Source organism: Papilio polytes, unplaced genomic scaffold (assembly GCF_000836215.1).
Source record: "Papilio polytes unplaced genomic scaffold, Ppol_1.0 DF821044.1, whole genome shotgun sequence".
NCBI lineage: Eukaryota > Metazoa > Arthropoda > Insecta > Lepidoptera > Papilionidae > Papilio > Papilio polytes.
The window spans coordinates 38,400-58,189 of NW_013528160.1; the positions used below are offsets into that span (position 1 = coordinate 38,400).

Consider the following 19,790-nt stretch of genomic DNA (forward strand, 5'->3'; position numbering starts at 1 on the left):
GAATATTGCGTATTGTGTTTTCTATTATGTTCTAAAATCTTTAAGAAAAAGAAAGTGACAACACAGAATTCTATGAAAAATAATTACTACGTAAGGTAAGTATTATACTTTGAAATTCCATTAAGAGCCTCTCCCACCACTCGCTGATAGAGACTCAGATAGTTTTAAAATGACGTCATTGTTAGATAAGGGAACAAAATCCGATATTTCCATCACATATTTTACACGTTGGATCAGACAATTTACAATTTGGTAGGACAGGACCTTAAACTTCCTAATGTTAAATCGGAAAATTTAGATTGATGGATGTTTCTTACAATTGGCACAGATGTAGAACATAGTTTGAATAAATAATACTGTGTCTAGTATTTTTTTAAACTACGCAGACAGAGTCGCGGGCGACAGCTGATAAAGATATAAAATCCTTCGTTATCTTTGACATTGTACTAATTATACAAATATACAATAGATTTAAATATCAGGTGCGCATGATTATCATGCATTACATGTTTTACGTGTCTACTGTTTATGTAATCTTAATTGATTGTCATTATTTATAATTTCAATGCTGTTTTGATAATCACAGGTGTGTCGCTTAATTAGAAGATTGGCGGGACGTCGAGGATAAGAAGCTCAGGCCCCCAACAAATTAGCATTTGTCATGCTACATGTAATAAGTTTTAGTGTCTGTTTGTAATAAAAAATGTATTTCCTATTGTCTTGTAGATGTCTTATCCTATGTACCAATAAACCGATTTTAAAATTATTTGTCTGTCCGTCCGGAACCCGGAATACATCGTTTGTTCAGAGTAAGCGCCAATACATGTGGACGGATTTTGAAAGGATTTGTACATGGAAGGGAAAGGATTGAATTTGCCTACGTTTTTTTAAATTATGTCCTGATAAAGTCAACGGCAACTGCTAGTTAGTTATGAATAGGAATGACAATAATAATTGAGTATAGAAACCATAAAGAGATAGATCGCAATGTCGTTGGTTGAATTAGTATACGAAGTAGTTTAATTGTTCGAATAAATAAAAAAAACACTTTTAAATAAATAAGAAATAAATATTTATTTTCCATTACTTAAATACTAACACAATAAAGTTATAATAGTTCACAATACTTCAAGATTTCAGAACGACTTTTCCAGATACATCTTGTGTTTGTAGAAAGACTTATTTACATTTAACTAACATTACTAAGGAATTTAATATCCTGTTATTTTAATTGTAACTATACTAATACTTTCACTGAGTTTATCGTCTTTTTTATACCTGTTTCAGTTGCACTAATTTCGTTAAAATGTCTCATAGTTTTTGGTTTAATCACTTAACGATAAGCCATATCTTATACTATTTAGGCAATTTGGACTCCGGTGTCCCGAGTGCCTCTGCCTCAGCTAGCGTGTCTGGCAACTTGGTGCCTAGTGTCTCCGGCTGCGTCAGCACCAGAAGACCGGCTAGTAGACCCATTGCTCCGAACATCACTGAAGGTATACCCGCCCAGTACACCATCTAAGATAATGAGGAGATTTCGTGAAAAAAAATGCATCAAACGAAATATAGAACATAACATTTCTTTTTTGCTCACTAGAATTACAACTATTAAAGCTTTTTTGATGTTGTCTATGCTACTTACCAATGCGGGTGTTAGTGGTGCACAAATAGACCCTATCCTGCCAATCATGGAGGAGAAGGCCAGTAGACTGTGTCGGAACTCGGTTGGATACAGTTCTGATGTATATACGTAGAGTGATGTCATCACCACAGAAATACCGAACTTGCCTAGAAGATATATTACGAGCCGCAAAACGCTAAGGTCTAGGAACAAAAAGAACATACTATTAATAACAATACAAAAATTAAAGTTACTTTAAATAAAAAAAATTACTTAAAACGTTTGTAATAATTGTTTTCAAATTACTTACCACTCGGAAGGAAGGCGAAAGTGATGTTACATGCAGCACTTAAGAAGTATCCTACCGACAAAGTAGGTTTTCTTCCGACCCTATCGAGGATAAGAACTGCAGCAAAGTTGCCGGGGATTTCGATGGCGCAGGTCAGAATAAAGTTGAGGTACATAGAGCCAGACAAACTGGTCGAGTTGATGGAGAGACCATAGTAGACCAGAGTGGTGGTGATCCACCAGATAGGAGTGGTGCATACGCGACGCAAGAGTACACGAGAGCTGAAAATGTACCCGATCAACCCTGGGCCATCCTGTGGACAAATGAAATTAGGGTATAGATTGCGTCGTAGATTTAGTTCTGCATGATATTGTATACCTCTTGCAAATCAAAAATTCTTTTGCCTAGAAAAATCTGTTAAAACACTTACCGAAGTAGGACTTCCCTGAGCTGATGGTGGAGTCAATAATGCTTCCATCGACTTTTCACAAATATTTGTTCTATTGACTTTCGCCACTTCTTCTAATGCAGCCCTTGCTTCTGTGTACTTCTGTTTGGACAGCAGCCATCGCACGCTCTCCCCCAAGAACCAGTAGTAGGAGATGATAAGGAAGCAGGGCACGTGCAAAGCCAGGATCATATACCGCCAGGAGTGTATCGCCCAAGATACGGCACCGATCACCATCAGACCAACAGCGAACATTGACGTTGTGAATGCACCGATAAGTACTCGATACTTCGGTCCGACCAATTCAGCACCTACAAAATTAGCCTAAGTGTAACTTATATTCTGTAATGATATGGTTACCATCTATGTGATAACACTAACCAAAAATGTACGCAGAACTGAACGTGCCAGCTCCTAACGTTGTCTGCAACAGCTGAAGCACTAAATACATGACGTAGTTAACAGAGAAGGCCCTAATGAGACCGAAGAGTGCCATGTTGAAGACGCTGACGACGAGCGCCAGGCGACGGCCATAGCGATCGGAGAAGTACCCAGTGATTGGCAGCACGAGGAGTGTACCAACGCTGCTGAGAGTCCCAGCCAACGCGCGCATCCACTCCTGGCAGCCTAAGTCGAACTTGAACACGAAATAAATACATTAGAATAAAAAGCATTGCGTAATAACTGAAAAGGTACACCTTATGAAACGGATGAAATAAAAAAGTGTAGGATTTTTAAGTTCTTTTATATAGGTCAGTAATAAAAGTATATAATTGGAAAGTAATGAAATATAAGAATAAAAATATAACAAACATGATTATATATTCGTTTTTAAAACAACCGGAGGTTGGAATTTTTCTTATCTGTAATTGATGCAATCGTTGAAGATGATAACCTTATTATTAAAAAGAAAATACGTTTACCAATGATTAAGAATACAGAGTACACTGTCTACAAGGATAAGTGAAATAAAAGATGGAGTCATCAGTCAATTTCCTGCAACATTCACATTGCTTTATTATGAATCATCATCATGATCTAACTATCTTCACTGAGGGGCTCAGAGCCTACGCTAGGTTAGGGCGGTTTACACTTTAGCCAACCACGCTGGTACAGAGTGGGTTGGATTAACTTCACATATATAATTGTATTTCTTCACAGATATACTCGTATGTACATTGCACGATGTTTTCACCGAAATAACGTCGTGTTAAAACACAAACGTTGGTACATTTCTGAATTAGAACCCAGGTTCTGCAGATTAAAATTCAAGTGCTTAACCCCCGAACCACCGAAATCAGTGTTGGTGCCTATGTCACCTACATTTGGATCCCTAATGATCGATTACGGACATCACTAGCAACAGCGTCACTCAGACATCCCTATTGGACATTAACTGTCACTCTCTGTCTGTCTGTCACTCTGCGCGGCCACGCATCAAATCTCAGGTTAATCAAGTGATTGTTAATTCAACCAAAATGTAATTCATTGCAAATTAAACAACCTGAAGCTAATTACCGGACTCTTATTATGCCCGCATCATACGAGGCATAAACATTCAGTTTGAATTTGACTCGTCGTAGGAAAACTATAGAAATAAACAGAGGCTTCATTAGTGGTATAGCGACTTGGTTTCAAGTACTTACATCATAGACAACGGAGTTATCCCTTTCGTAGACGAAGCTATCACAAGCGACGACTACATCTCTATTAAACGCTTCACTGGGGCAGTATTCGAGAGTGCCGTTGAACCCTGTGGGGGCGAACCGCTCGCAGCTCGACCACCCTGAACTGGTTTCGGGCACCGCATTCGATATCCATTCGGGTTCGAACTCAACATTGCTACTATTCTCTCCGCATTCGGTAATTTGACATCTGGAAACGATAATAATTTTTCATGTAAACCAAAAAATTTAATTACTGTAGTCTACTTCTATCATCATCATCATCATCCACTTGCCCTTATCCCTTATGGAGGGTCGGCACAGTATGTGCTGCTCTTCCATACATCTCTATCAGCCGTCATATCTGAATCCACTCCTTTCTTAAGCATATCTTCCTTCACACAATCCATCCATACTTTCTTCGGTCTTCCTCTTCCTTTGTAGCCATCCACATTCAATCTCAACACTTTCTGGTTTATGTCCCCATCATTTCGTCGCATAATATGTCCATACCACGCTAACCTTTTGCTTCTCAATTTCTCCACCACTGGCGCTACTTTCAAACTTCCTCTAATGTACACATTCTTAACTTTATCCAATCTTGTCACACCACACATCCATCTTAACATACGCATCTCAGCCACATGCAATCTCCTTTCATCCGCAACTTTGGTGGCCCAGCATTCAGATCCATACAATACGACAGGTCTTATGATGGACTTGTAGATCTGTCCCTTAAGCCTAAGAGGCATTCTTGGATCACAAGTCACACCAGTAACCTGTCGCCATTTCATCCAACCTGCATTTATTCGGCTTTTTACGTCTCGGTCAACGCCACCGTCGGACTGGACTAGAGAACCGAGGTACTTAAAGTCGGAGCAGGTTGGTAGAGGCACACCATTTAAGGCGATTGGAGAGAAGCTGGTCGGACCGCCAAAATCGCAAAACAAATGTTCAGTTTTGGTCCTGCTGATTTTAAGACCAGCTCCCTCCAATTTAACCCGCCATTCTTCCAACCTGCTCTGTACCTCGCATTCATCCTCCCCGACAAGCACGATGTCATCGGCATAAAGCATACACCAGGGTGCCTCCTCCTGTATGTTTAATGTCAAAGCATCCATTACCAGGAGGAACAGATACGGGCTTAAAGCCGACCCCTGGTGTAAACCCACCGAGACACCGAACCTGTCACTATCGCCAGCAGCGGACCGGACATATGTACTGGCTCGCCAGTACATGGCCTGAATAAGCTGCAGGTATTTCCCAGGCACTCCTTTTACTTTCAAAGCCCACCACAAAACATCCCTCGGAACCCTATCATACGCCTTTTCGAGGTCTACGAACACCATGTGCAGGTTCTTATGCACACGCCTAAATTTTTCGCACAGCTGGCGAATGGCAAAAATGGCGTCCTTAGTCCCCCGACCTGGCGTAAATCCGAATTGGTTCCGAGATACCTCACTTTCTTCTCTGATTCTTGCATCTACCACTCTTTCCCAAGCTTTCATACTGTGTGACATGAGCTTTATTCCTCTATAGTTGTTACAGTCCTGCACATCCCCCTTATTCTTATAAATGGGTACCAGCTCGCTACCGCACCATTCGTCTGGGATTACCTCTTCCTGTAACAACTTGTAGTCTACTTCTATATTAAGATTTATTGAAATTGAGATTATATCAAGTGACTTTACTGCTAAAATAATATATTTTTAGTAAGCTACAAGTGCAAATAAATACATATTACAATTAGTTGTTAAAAGGCAAGGCTTACCTGTGAGGTATAGCAGCAGCCGAAAATATATATTCACTCATAAATCCAGACATAAGAATAGGTAATGATACGAGAAGTATATTTTTGAGCTGAAATCTACCAAATTGCCCCAATTCATTAACAAGGACGCTGTCCAAATCAATTGGCTTTTCTGGTATATGGGTCGGTGCATCTTTGTCAGGTTTTAACATTTTTAATGCTTCAAAAACGTGTACTAACTCACAGTTACTAAAGCTGCATTGGGTGTCTAAATTATTTTTAAATTTAATTAAACAAATCTGATAATAATTATCTATAAACAGCTTAATTTCATTATTCTTGATTGTTGCCATCGCCTTGTTTGATTAGAATCAACAGATTAACATGAATAAAAAAAAACATCCATGTAGGAGGAAATAAGAAAATTTTGTTTCATGCTATTTGTAAAAAGGAAAGAAGTTTTTATATTATTTAAAGCATGTTTTAAAAGTATATGAAACATGTTTCCTCGCTTCAGAAACATAAAAGAGAGTGCAATGCCGAGATTTCGTAAGTGCAGATTAAAAGAAAAAAAAAGTATAATTGCCTACTCCTGCATCCCCCATACATAAAGAACCTTACAGAAAAAGTCCCGACAATATCGCTCCAGTCATTTCAGATATTACACGATTTCATTTTTGAAAATAGAAATCGAACTGTGGACATACTTAATAACAAAGCAGTATTTCTCGACTTTAGTTTATTAACTATAAAAGAATCTATCGATATATTGTACTAAAGGAAGCGCCAATAAGGTAATGGTTAAGAGTACGGAATTCTGATCACGTGGTCGAGGGTTCGAATCCCGCCATTCGACAGTTAACGTAAACCATATAGCACAAGCCTAGTGTTTTGTTAGAATAGTACAAGAGATATTGCTAAATTAACTTAAATCTGGTAACATTTTACAAAAAAGACCTATTTATTATACAATCTAACTAATATTATAAATGTGAAAGTTTAAATGGATGGATGGATGGATGTTTGTTAGAGTTTGTAGCCTAAACGACTGAACGGATTTCAGTGAAATTTGGTACAGATGTAGAGTATAGCCTGGAAGAACATATAGGCTACACTTTTGTTTTTTTTTTAATTCCACGCGGACGGAGTCGCGGGCAACAGCTAGTAATAATATAATTCTAATTTACAATTAATCTATTAATATTAAAAACAATAAGCACCTAAACAATTTTAATATTACACATGACTTTAGTAACGTATTATTCACGTTTTACGATAAAATCTAAAAACCTTCCATATCCATCAATTAGATTATGTAGGCTGTCAATGAGGCAAAACATGCGCCACTGGAGGGTGAGATAGTTAGTGTCGTTTAGCAGCTTGGTCTTTGAAGATGTCTTGTTGGTATGTATATCTAAATACTTCTAGAAATCACAAATATTTTAGTATACGGTGACAAACGATGCTGTTGCGTTACCTATCCTAAGTGCCGGAGCACACTTTGACTACATTATCGCACACTGTCATCAGACGAAACGCGGAATAGCTTCCACTTGACGCTTGTCTTTTGTCTGGTCGTGGTATTCGGTAGAGCGAGCCGGCATATTCGAGCGGAGATGTACAGCGGGCAATGATTGATAAACTGTCCTATATCTTACTAATATCATATATGAGAAAGTTTAGATGGATGGATGTTAGAGTTTGTAGCCTAAACTGCAGAACGGATGTTGACGAAATTTGACACAGATGAAGAGGACAGTCTGAAAGAACACATAAGCTACTATTTCTTTTTCTAAATCCACGCAAACGGAGTTGCGAGCGAAAGCTAGTAACTAACATTATTAATAGGAGATACGTCTATTGGTTATTAATTAATCTAAAATCTACTAGACCCACCTTAATTATCTTTAATCAGTAGAATGCTCAGCACTGCTATCTGCTGCAGGATGGTTGTGATGGAGGAAAAGACAGGCGACAAGTGGAAATAATTCAACATTTCATCTGATATAACTAAAACAGACAAAGAATAGATTATAAAGTAGGCTGGCTCCATTAAATCTGGGAGATTGATCAAGATATCAAGACCCTTTTTGCTTGCGTGTAATGAGTACTTTCGACAAAATGAATAAAGGTTTCTTGTTGCTGACGTCACAGTACCTTTCCGTCTTCTCAACAACGTCGTTACATCTGACTTGTTCTTTTTTTACGAATGCGAGTTTTGGACTGTATACGGTTTTGAAGGGTTTGAGATATGGACATAGAGGCGAATGCTGGTCATAATCTGGACTTAGAGTGTGTCTAACGATGGAGGAAATTTATAACGTGAATTTTTGTAGACCATCAATACATCAAGTTTCAATATCTCAGCCACGTAGATAGCTATAACATGAATAATTCCAAGTCGTCTTGATGGACAAAGTCAACGAAGCATGAAATGGTCGTTAAAAAAAGTCAAGCTTACTTTTTACCGAAGTAACAGAGTTTAGCGGAAGTGTGAGTCCGCCCAAATGTTCCATTTCATCAAATATATAGAAAAACTATGCAAATTAAATCGATTTCCGACTTCTATAACGATCGGAGATGCTCTTCACGACGAAGAAAACGTAATTACAATTAGAAATAAAAGAAGTATTGTGAAAAATAATTTATTAATAACTAAACATTACGCGCCATAAATAACAAACAAGATTAACTTATATAAAACAATTGTTTATGAACAATAAAATGTAGTCATAGAAAAAGCAACTAATAGGAAAGGGCAATGAAGTATTAGTACACAAAAATATTTTTATTTACTCTCTTTTTAAATGTATACTATTTCGTAAGAATATTTTTTGTTTCCTTCTGCTATCTTAGACCAAATAAAAGTACATAATATTTCTGAACATTTTCCCATAACTTCTTTAAAACTATCTTCTAATCAGATCCATTGGTTAATTGTTTTGTAACTTGGACTCAGGCTTGCCGAGAGCTTCCGCCTCAGCGAGGGTGTCAGGCATCTTGGTGCCCAAGGTTTCCGGCTGCGTCAGTACCAGCAGACCTGACAGAAGACCCATAGCTCCGAACATCACTGACGGTATGCCGTTCCAATACTCCATCTGGAAAATAAGAATTGATAGAGAAATTAAGAAACTTAGCATAGTATAGATTTATGGTACTAAGAAATTACCCGAGAAATACTAAAGTGAGCTATCTAGAACGCGCTGAATCAAACAAAAAAATTTCGACTACATATTGAGGGACGGATAATGATTGACTTCTCACTTAACCATTAATCATAAATCGTTAAGATATTTCTAATTATATCAACATTCTCTTGAGATATCATCACAAACACTTCAGTATCCACCGCTGCAGATGCGGACTGCTTTAAAATCCTTTATTAAATAAATGCTTTTCTTTTCTAGAATTGAAGTCACACTCACCAGTGCGGGTGTGAGCGGCGCGCTGATTGATCCAATCCTGCCGATCATGGAGGAGAAGGCGAGCAGAGTGTGCCGGTACTCAGTCGGATACAGCTCGGAAGTGAACAGGTATAGTGACGTCATCACTACTGAGATACCGAACTTACCAAGTAGGTATATCACCAACCGAACGACATTGAGTTCTGAAACGATATTGCCATGTGTCACAACATTTGGTTTTTATTAAAATAGTAGTAATTTTCCGTTAATTTACTATTATTTCCTAAGCATTCGAACTAAGCTCTAGGCTTGTTTTCACGACGGTAGTCGAATGGCGAGATTCGAACCCTCGACCGCAACATCTGTAGTCTGTACCCCAAACTTATTCATAGTATCTACGTATTTGCGTAAAACACTATGGCCTGGGATGTTCTGTGACAATAAAATCTATAGATACTAGCATTGTTTATCATCATAACATAGATCCCAAACAACGTAAAACCATTTGATGTTTTCCACGTTATCTTAAATCGTATCACCTTATGACTACCTACAAAATTAGCGGATAACATGCATCATATCTTTTATCTTCAACTTATAAGTATGCTAATTGTGATACGATATCTAAAATATTTAATACGCATTATTTTTAATAACACTAAAAACACAAATAACCTATTTTCTTTTAGGAATTAAATGTTTATGAACTTACCTGATGGTATAAAAGCAAAAGCGATGTTACAGGCCGCACTTAAGAAGAAGCCGCCAGAAAGTGTAGCCTTCCTGCCGATCCTGTCAAGGATAAGGACAGCAGTGGCGTAGCCGGGGATCTCGATAGCGCAGGTCAGAATAAAGTTGAGATACATGGTGTCCGAAAGACTAGTCGAATTGATAGACAAGCCGTAGTAGACGAAGGTTGTGGTAATCCACCAGATAGGAGTTGTGCATACTCGACGTAACAGTACTCTTGATTTGAAGATTGTTTGCACTATATTTGATTCAACCTAAAATCAACATCCTAATTGAGTATGGCCATCAGGATTATGACACAATATAGTACTATATTTTTCTGTACCTTCTCTTTTTTCTATGTTTCCCAATTCTTTAGTAAGTGTCTATTCTAGTAGATAAAATCTCACAAGTCTTTCTAAAATTTAATTATAAGTTATATTTCAACAAACCTTATGTGTGACTTCAGGAGGGTTCATCAAGGCTTCCATGGACTTTTCACTGATATAAGTCTTGTTGACCCTGGCAACATTCTCGAGCACGGCGCGAGCCTCCACGTACTTGCGCTTTGAGAGTAGCCAGCGCACGCTCTCCGAGAGGATCCAATAGTAGACGATGATGAGGAAGCAAGGGATGTGGAGGGCCATTATCATGTACCGCCAGGGTTGCACTACCCACGCCACACCGCCCAGCACCACTTGCCCCACCGCGAACATGGAGGACGAGGTTGCACTTGTGATTACACGATACTTGGGACCCACAAGCTCCGCCGCTGAAAACAAACATAAAATTCGGTTAAGGATACTGCAATCTCGGTAATTAAATATGCATGTATCAACAATATCTTCTAAATTAACTTGCGAACTTACCAAAGATATAAGCAGAGCTAAAAGTTCCAGCTCCGAAGGTCGTCTGCATTAGTTGTAGTACGAGGTACATGGTGTAGTTGACGGAGAAGGCGCGGATGAGGCCGAAGAGTGCAAGGTTGAAGACGCTGATGATGAGTGCCATGCGCCGTCCATACTTGTCGGAGATGTAGCCGGTGATGGGCAAGACTAGGAGAGTACCCACACTGCTCAGCGTACCCGCCAGAGCTCGCAGCCATTCTTGACAACCAAGATCGAACTGGAATGGTTAATTACCTACTTAAACAATGGGTATACAATAAACTTAGAACTCTGTAGATGGGTGCAGAAGTTCGGTTCATTTTTTTGTATTTCTTCCGATGATTGGTGGTTAAACATTCTTATTTGAGAGCAATTTTCATAGTTAACCGACTTCTAAATTTATTTCTTGTCTATATCGGACAACATTAATTTTAAAGAAGTTTGACGTGACCACAGAATACATGAAAATTTTATTTAATTATGCACTTACATCATAAACAACAGAATTATCTCTGGCGTAAACAAAGCCATCACAGGCGACGGTGTTCGGCCGATCGAAGAGAGTAGCGGGGCAGGAGAGCAAGCTTCCGTTTTCTAGTCCTGTGGGAGTGAACCTCTCACAGCTAGAAAATCCCGAGCTGGTTGCTGGTACCGCGTTCAGGACCCAATGTGGATCATAGTTAAAGTCTTTTCCGGTTTCACCGCATTCTGGTATTTGACATCTATAAAGTAAAATGTAAAACATGTTACAAACACTGTCTGTTACTAATTGTAGAAATTTTCCATTAGCTATAATTAAGAGAACAAAATACTAAATATTCGGCACAAAAAACTTTTTTCATAGCTTACCTATGTGGGATCGCAGCCGCTGAGAATATGTATTCGCTCATAAAAGCCGAGGCGATGATTGGCAAAGCGACGAGCAGAATATTCCTCAATTGAAAGAAGCCGAATTGTCCCAATTCGTTAACTAACACATCGTCTAACTCCAATGGTTTCCCGACTACGCTTTTCCTTCTATCTGCAACACTTTCCTTCCTAGGAGGAGGTTCTACTATATTTCTATTTATATTATCAGCCATTATTATCTGTTATAACTATTGGCCGAGGACTTTACTAGTCGACGAGCCGTGTTAATATGAGCCACCTAATGACTATTGCAATTTGTTAACTACAATGGCAATATATTATCGACATAGAAATTAACAATAAAGCATTACGCAGATATATTAGACATATATGATACTATAAGGTCACATTTCGATCATTTTTACATACAAATCCTTCGCACATGATAAAACTTCGATAAAACGTAAATTTTATCAATCATAAATTTTATAAGGTTATTAGATAAGTAAATGTTGATAAGTATTTTAAATTCCGGATCAAGGATAGAAACAAAGATTTAGAGCCCTGACACTATCGAATTTTTATCGGCTAATAGTTTTTGTTCGGACGCTTTATTGGTATGAACATTTATATGGAGATGTGCGCATTACACCGATTTCTTTTTATATTTCATGGAATTAAAAAACAAAAGTAAGCTGCCTATGTGTTCTTCCAGACTATCCTCTACATCTGTACCAAATTTCATCGAGATCGGTTCAGCAGTTTAGGCTATAAACTCAAACAAACATCCATCCATCCATTTAAACTTTCACATCATACTCCACACTAATATTATAAATGTAAAAATTTAGATGGATAGATGGATGTTTGTTAGAGTTTGTAGCCTATACAGCTGAACGGATATCAATGAAATTTGTCAGATGTAGAGGATAGTTTGGAAGAACATATAGAGTACTTGGTTTTGTTTTTTTTATTACCACGCGGACAGAGTCGCGGGCGAAAGCTAGTTTATAATATTAGCAAGATATTATTAAAAATATGTTGTGTATGCTTTAAAAAACTTTAAAGGACGGTTAAGATTGTTTTGCGTTAACTAACTTTGTGATTGAAAGATATGAAATGTTTTACGAGACGTTTCAGTTAGTTGTAATAATGTATTAGTTGTAGTCTTTGTTTTGTGTATTTTTAGTGTTAAAGGGTTATTTTTCATTAATTATAACTCTACGATGACCATAAATGAAGTACTTTTTGCTACATACCAACATTATTTATAGTGCAATGCACGATACTGGATCAAGACACTTTTACAGTGGTAGTGCCCGCTTTACCATCTTAGCACGAATGGGCCGGCACGCCCGGTGTAATACCACGACCACACAGAAGACAGGCGTGAAATGGAAGCAATTCCGTGTTTCGTCTGATGAGTGTTGTGCCGGAGGCCTAATTTAAGTCAATTTCCCTTTACCACCCCCTTCTTATAAGGAGAGGATGGGAAGAGGAAGTGGATTTGACGGCGGAAGAGATGCATAGGAAGGGAAAGTATTCTCTTTATGTGCGTCTCCTCCCCCGTCGGATAGGGGTAGGCAACGCATCTGCAATTGCGGATGTCTATGGGCAACGGTCGCTTTGCTATTTTGGCTGATTCAGGTGGCCGCTTGCTCGTTTGCCACCTTATGTTATTAAAAAAAACTAAGATTTACACACTAGAAATACCAGCTATCTTATCCAAAAAAACCTGAAATCGTAATCTCTAAAACCTGGATTAGAATCGTAAATATATTACAATAACTAGTATCTTATCTAAATAACATTGACTTTAACTGATTGTATATTAACGACAGAATCAAGGTCATTTAATAAAAAAAAAACACGAACATACTGTGTCGTTAAAACGTAAGACCAGAAACATAATTAAAAACCCTTGACGTATTTCGGAAGAATATTGAGCTATTCTTTTATTACGAAGTTATGTTCAATAATGATGTTTATACGAGTTTTTTTATAATATTAGGTTGCAAACGTTATTTATCGTGGATTTCCATTGATTATACTTGTATTGAAACATGTTGTCCTTTATCTTGTATTTAAAAAATGAGATAGTTACGTTATAATACCATTTTCGGCTGTAGAATTACGATAAGCGCCTACACTTATAGTAAGAAAACAAAGGGCACATTTACTCGCAATTAGGGTTTAACAATCTTTAGTACTTGACTATGCGTTTGTCTACATACTGATAAGAGTTCAGTGGCAGATAAGAAAAGAGGATAAACAAAAGAAAGTGCGAAAACAAAAACGCGAATTTTTTAAACAAAAGACTGCTGCCAAAACAAGTGACAAAAAAGAACCCAAGAGACTATACATAAAATCGTAATTTTAAATTATTTATTTAAAACGATAAAATGTATTGTGTATGATTTAAGATTAGTACATATTTAACGTAGCAATAAAAAGATTAAATTAAATTACGCGATGATATAAATGTCGACAAACACGTGTATTCAATACACGTGTTCACATAATAACGGCCAGCCTCCATTATGGTTATTTCTGTCTCATTCAATGGTATTGAAAAGATAGAGACGACTGTAATTGTCTCATAAATGTGTTATAGTTGAAACTCACCGTAACATTCTATTCAGCCGACGTTAAAGTAATAAAAAAAACATATTAAAAAGCATTTATTTACATTTACAGTAATTAATAAATAAGCTTGGTATTATGTACATTAACACAGTAATTGTGATTTTCCTAAAACTTTAAACAGTTAAAAATTTCCCTGTCAGAAAATTTAGAGCAATGTTAATATCCTGCGCATTAGGTTTGTTTGCTATTAAGATTCTAATTTGCGACAATAAATATGATATATCCAACTTCAATTCACATGTAGTATTTGATTTTTATGGAGTTCTTATTACTATTTAATAGTATATAAGAAATTGACATTAACGTAGTCTATCACAGACAAACTGGTATTTCAGAAATAAACTTATAATTGCATTGTAAAACAAATTTGTTCTGATAACAAAAGTGTACTTTATAAGCATTGTACTAATACAATATTTTATAATAATTATCCTATATACGTAAACTTAAATAACTAAGTACATTTGTACAATCAATTCCTTTGCCTCAGTATCGCCATCATTCAACAAAGTAGACTTCAAACTACTGCTTACTTAATTCCTGCTTGCTTACGTACACAAGCCTTCCGTAACTGCCTAAAAATATCTGCCGCGTATGGTATTCCCAAACCAATTACACTTTTGATCCTTCAATTATGCCACTCATAGGTTAGTTTTGTGAATACTGGACTGCGTTGATCACGTAAAAATATTTAGAGTTGGCTCGAGTCTCTCGGTGGGCACGTTCCAGTTGACGATGAAGACTTAATACTATGTAACAACAAGGGTACGTTCATCATTCTATAACCACGACGCGCTGCTTCACTGATGCTATGTTCTCAGCCTGCTCAATGGTGTCAGGCAACTCAACGCGCAGAGTCTCCGGAGTGAGCAGCATCAGTAGCCCCGAAGTACCAGCCATCAGACCGAACAGGATGTACGGCAGTGATTCCATGTACGCCATCTATAAGTAATTTAAAAACATAACCTTTAACAGAGATGAAATGTTGCCTACCAAAAAATTCAGAGCAATGTTCATACCCTTCGCATTATTGGTTTGGTTGCTACAAATATTCACGTAAGTATCTTAAGGTAGCTGCTGCAGGTTTACCCCTTCACTTTTAAAAAACCAGCATCGGCCAGTGAAGCCTAATTATAGCATTACTTAACAATAATCAAAGTATAATGCAGCTGTACTATGACTAAAATTGCATAATAAATCATAAAAACAATAATAAATTCTTACTTCTACGAAATTCTGCATATATCGCTTGGTATAAAAGTATAATTAGGACTAACTTGAAATATAATCAAAAGTACGATAGTAATGCGGCAGAATTGCAAATATTACCAGTAGCGGTGTCTGCGGCGCGATCATCTGTCCGATACGGCCGGTCATGGAGCATGCGGCCAGCATGCGGTGTCGCAGCCCCGTCGGGTACAATTCGCCTGTGTACACGTAGATGCTACTGAACACCATGCTGATACACAGCTTGCCGAACAGGTTCAACGATGTCTGTAGCCACACCATCGCTGCAAATACATCACTCGATATAAAGTATCCTACAATTTCAGACACTCACCGTTTTATTCTGAATTTAGGGAAGCCCTACAGATTGTTACTAAGTAAATAACACACTCAAAGGCACATAAGGTACAGAATTGTGCTAACAAGTGATACATAACTAATAATTGACATAATATAATAAATATACAGTGAGAAGGATGAGTTATATACGAGCATAGATGATTTTGCATAAAATAAGTAGTCTGTTACGTTATGGCTTTCTAAATACCAATAAAATGGAGCAAACTGTAACTTACGAAAACATAAAAATTCACTTACTGCTCGGAATAAAAGGCAGGGCTAAGAGTGATATTCCACAAACAAAGTAGGCGGTTATGATAGACTTCTTTCTACCGAATCTATCCAATGTGACCACACTTAGGGCGTAACCGGGGATCTCGATGAGAGAGGTCAAGATATAGTTGACGTAGCTGTTTCCGGCGAGCGACACCGAGTTGATGGATAGGCCATAGTAGATGAAGGTGACCGTCACCCACCAGAAAGCACAGATACACAGGCGGGACATTAACACTCTAGATCTTATCACCGCCAATACTACTGACTTGCGATGCTTTTTATCTCCAGACATCTTTTCTGGATCTGAATTTGCTGGAGACTTCTTTTCTGTATCTGACTTCACCGAAGACGGCTTTTCTGTATCTGATTTCACTGCAGATGGCTTTTCTGTATCGGACTTTGTCGCAGATGGCTTTTCTGTATCTGACTTTGACGCTGACGGCTTTTCTGAATCTGATTTCACTGCAGACGGTTTTTCTGTTTCAGACTTTGAGGCAGACGGCTTTTCTGTATCGGATTTTGTCGCAGACGGCTTTTCTGTATCTGACTTTGATGCAGACGGCTTTTCTGTATCTGACTTTGAATCAGACGGCTTTTCTGTTTCTGACTTTGACGCAGACGGCTTTTCTGTTTCTGACTTTGATTCAGAAGGCTTTTCTGTATCTGACTTTGACGCAGACGGCTTTTCTGTTTCTGACTTTGACTCAGACGGCTTTTCTGTTTCTGACTTTGACGCAGACGGCTCTTCTGTTTCTGACTTTGACGCAGACGGCTTTTCTGTATCTGATTTCACTGCAGACGGCTTTTCTGTATTTGAATTTACTGCTGACGGTTTTTCTGTTTTTGAATTTACTACTGACGGCTTTTCTGGATCGGTTTTTTCCGCATTGGGTTTAACTGGATAATGCTGTTTAATTTCCACCGGCGTATCTTCAGTTAGCAGCCTCATCGTCTCAGGAGATAGTTTCTTTTTGTTGACCTTGGCCGCTTTAAAGATGATTTTGGCCGCCCTCTTCTTCTTTCCATTGGAAAGCAACCATCGGACACTCTCCTCGATGAGGAAATAGTAAATTATGAAAAATGGAGAGGGTGCGTACATAATCCTTGTCAACGTCCGCCAATATGGCACTCCCCAGGCTATGAGCGCGATGAGCGCCTGGCCAATGGCGAACGTGCTCGATATTATGTTACCACAAAGGACTCGTTTATTTATTCCAACCATTTCGAGAGCTAGAAAAGAACAGAATTTACATTTAAATCTACTCAAAGGTACTGGATTTGAGATTAGGGGTAAACAATTATTATGCTTCAAATTGTATTACAATTACATTTGTATTGTATTTCTTATTTCTATTTCTTAATTTTATTTCTTACTACAAAAAACTTTACCGAATTGAATAATAGTTATTGTTACCAAGCACAAAGCCGGAAGAGTAGACTCCAGCGCCGACTACCGCATCCAGGAACTCCAAACAGAGATAGGAGATGTAGTCCTGTGTGAAGGAGCGGGCCAGCCCCACCATTCCGGGACACACCGCCGTCATTATAAACGCCACGCGCCGACCGAACCTGAAATTATTTTCGTACCCTTTACCTAATGAGAAAAATCTCCTTCGTAATTATATCAGCAAAGACACTTAACACATTTTTAAAACACTGCTATTACAAATTGTCCAGGCGTTTGCATATCGCATCAACTTAACATACTCACGTATCGGACACGTAAGCGGTGAGGGGTAGCGCGACGAATATGCCGGCGCTGTGGATGGTTCCCACGAGAGTGCGCTTCCACTCCTGGCATCCCAGATTAAACTAAAAGTAAACAAAATGTAAATACATATATAATATCTTTTAGATATTTTATTGTTTGTTCAAAAGTTAAATAAAATATAATAAAGTCAAAACATAACGTCGACATCAATTGACACCTTTTAGTAGCCGTTTGTCTCGCAATCTCTGGGTTTTTTATAACGTAAATCCAATGGTCGAAGACTAGCTGAGTAAAACATTTGTAGCTCGAACATCTGCAGTAGCTCGAAGTGCCCTTACGGCTCAAACAGACCAAGCATGTATCACGTAAAGGTATCAACAGGACAATTCTGAATGACCTCAGCAACGATGGTGTTGTTATGTTCGTAGACGAATCTGTCGCAGCGCTCCGTTTTGGTTGGGTGAAAACTGGTCGCGGTGCAGGTGTCTGTCAGGGGCTGCATGCGGCTACACCTATCTTCAGTCAGCGCCCACGCGCCCCACGCGCCGGGTGTCACCTGCGCCGGCCACGTCTCGCATTGCGGAACCATACATCTAAAAACAGACAGATACTATTATAATATAGCAGTGAAAATCGCTTCTTATTTAACTAATAATTTAAATCTACGCTTTGCTACGCCATCTAGTGTTGGTATTGTCGAAACAATAAAGAAATATGTATAATTTTGTCCGACGGAACAATTTGAAACGTCTTCATGTGTATTCAAAAATAACAAATAATTAAAAATTATTTTACAAATCTTTCAAACGACTACTTAACTTTTTAAACCTAGTAGGTAAGTAGTAAAATATTTAACTGATATAAATAGCGTGTTAAGCATTACAGGATGCGCCGGCTCAGGCGACGTGTCTAGGAGCCGCGGAGACTGTGTCAAGGCGAGCTATTATCCTTTTCCTTGTAGCACGGCATCAGCATCGCAAAAGGAAGTGTTAATGATATTTTACACGTCCTTTTGTAGGTACGAATATCAAGGCACCTGATGTTCTTTGCATATCAAGAAGATTTTTTTAAATAAAAGTTAGTGGTAGCTAGTGTTAGCTTTTTAACTATTTTTAATATTTGATGTATTCTGTATTCTTAAAAGTTATTTGTTAATCTGTGCTATTTATCAATACATTTATCTTTATTTAAAACAACAATATTGTTAGGAAAATGTTAGGAAACGGAAGGAATAGTGGGGGGGGGGTATTTGTGTTGTCGCATTGGAGTTCAGTTTGTGTGTTTTAAAGTAATTTACAAGTATTGTTAATATGGCCGTCCGTCTATATATTAAAGGTAGTCATTTGTGGAAATATCTTAATCTAGCTCCAGGCTTGTACAAGGACATCTAATGTCAGGATTGGAATACTCGATCATCTCGATAGGATGCCTGTAGTCTTCACCTATATGCTATTGGCGCTTTGTATCTTATTGACGTATACTCGTATGTCGATATCTTTGCTATTCGGACATCCTTCCACTTGAACAGAGATTACTTTTAACACGTACTTCTTAAGGTTATCAAATGTGTCATTGCTCAAATCTTTGAAAAGGAATGAAAACATCACATTTTCTTAATGCCTGATGTCATCTGCTCAATCGATTTGAATAAAGAGATTATATAAATCGATTGAGCAGATGACTTCTAGACTGAAAGGTGTGGCATGTTGTGGCAATATAAGGTGACAAACAAGCAAGCGGCCACCTGAATCTACCAAAACGGAAAGCGATCGTTGTCCATAAACATCTGCAATTGCAGATGCGTTGCCTACCCTTCATTAACAAAAGAGGAGACGCACATAAAGAGGACATAGTAACTAGTTATTTTTATTTCATTAATAATTGTAAGTTGTGTTCTTTTAATTTTCTTTTGGTCAATAAATAGTGTTTTATTTATTTTTATTTTATTAT

The 19,790-nt window shown here is 38.0% G+C and overlaps 3 protein-coding genes across 4 annotated transcripts in view; all 3 read right to left on the reverse strand.

Moving 5' to 3' along the window:
* Positions 1 to 1,356: 1,356 nt before the first annotated feature.
* On the reverse strand, positions 1,357 to 5,984 carry LOC106109873 (organic cation transporter protein-like). Its single transcript, XM_013291512.1, has 7 exons — positions 5,794 to 5,984; positions 4,005 to 4,233; positions 2,740 to 2,995; positions 2,341 to 2,669; positions 1,932 to 2,223; positions 1,643 to 1,824; positions 1,357 to 1,518 (listed from the first exon to the last, which is right to left on the reverse strand). The coding sequence occupies exons 1-7, from the start codon at positions 5,982 to 5,984 to the stop codon at positions 1,357 to 1,359; spliced, it is 1,641 nt and encodes a 546-aa protein (XP_013146966.1).
* A 2,655-nt stretch (positions 5,985 to 8,639) lies between these two features.
* On the reverse strand, positions 8,640 to 12,087 carry LOC106109886 (organic cation transporter protein-like). The gene is made up of 7 exons (XM_013291530.1): positions 11,642 to 12,087; positions 11,283 to 11,514; positions 10,775 to 11,030; positions 10,358 to 10,677; positions 9,889 to 10,180; positions 9,198 to 9,379; positions 8,640 to 8,870 (listed from the first exon to the last, which is right to left on the reverse strand). Exons 1-7 carry the CDS (start codon positions 11,872 to 11,874, stop codon positions 8,706 to 8,708), a joined length of 1,680 nt encoding a protein of 559 aa, XP_013146984.1. The 5' UTR covers positions 11,875 to 12,087; the 3' UTR covers positions 8,640 to 8,705.
* A 2,244-nt stretch (positions 12,088 to 14,331) lies between these two features.
* The window catches only part of LOC106109919 (organic cation transporter protein-like), a 14,654-nt gene continuing 9,195 nt past the window's right edge, over positions 14,332 to 19,790 (reverse strand). For both annotated transcript variants that reach the window (XM_013291577.1, XM_013291576.1), the window contains exons 2-7: positions 18,238 to 18,433; positions 17,841 to 17,941; positions 17,544 to 17,698; positions 16,112 to 17,359; positions 15,617 to 15,798; positions 14,332 to 15,229 (exon numbers count right to left, since the gene is read on the reverse strand). In XM_013291577.1, the coding sequence (XP_013147031.1) occupies positions 15,062 to 15,229; positions 15,617 to 15,798; positions 16,112 to 17,359; positions 17,544 to 17,698; positions 17,841 to 17,941; positions 18,238 to 18,433 (2,050 nt within the window). In that variant the 3' untranslated portion in view covers positions 14,332 to 15,061. The remainder of the gene's footprint in view (positions 15,230 to 15,616; positions 15,799 to 16,111; positions 17,360 to 17,543; positions 17,699 to 17,840; positions 17,942 to 18,237; positions 18,434 to 19,790) is intronic.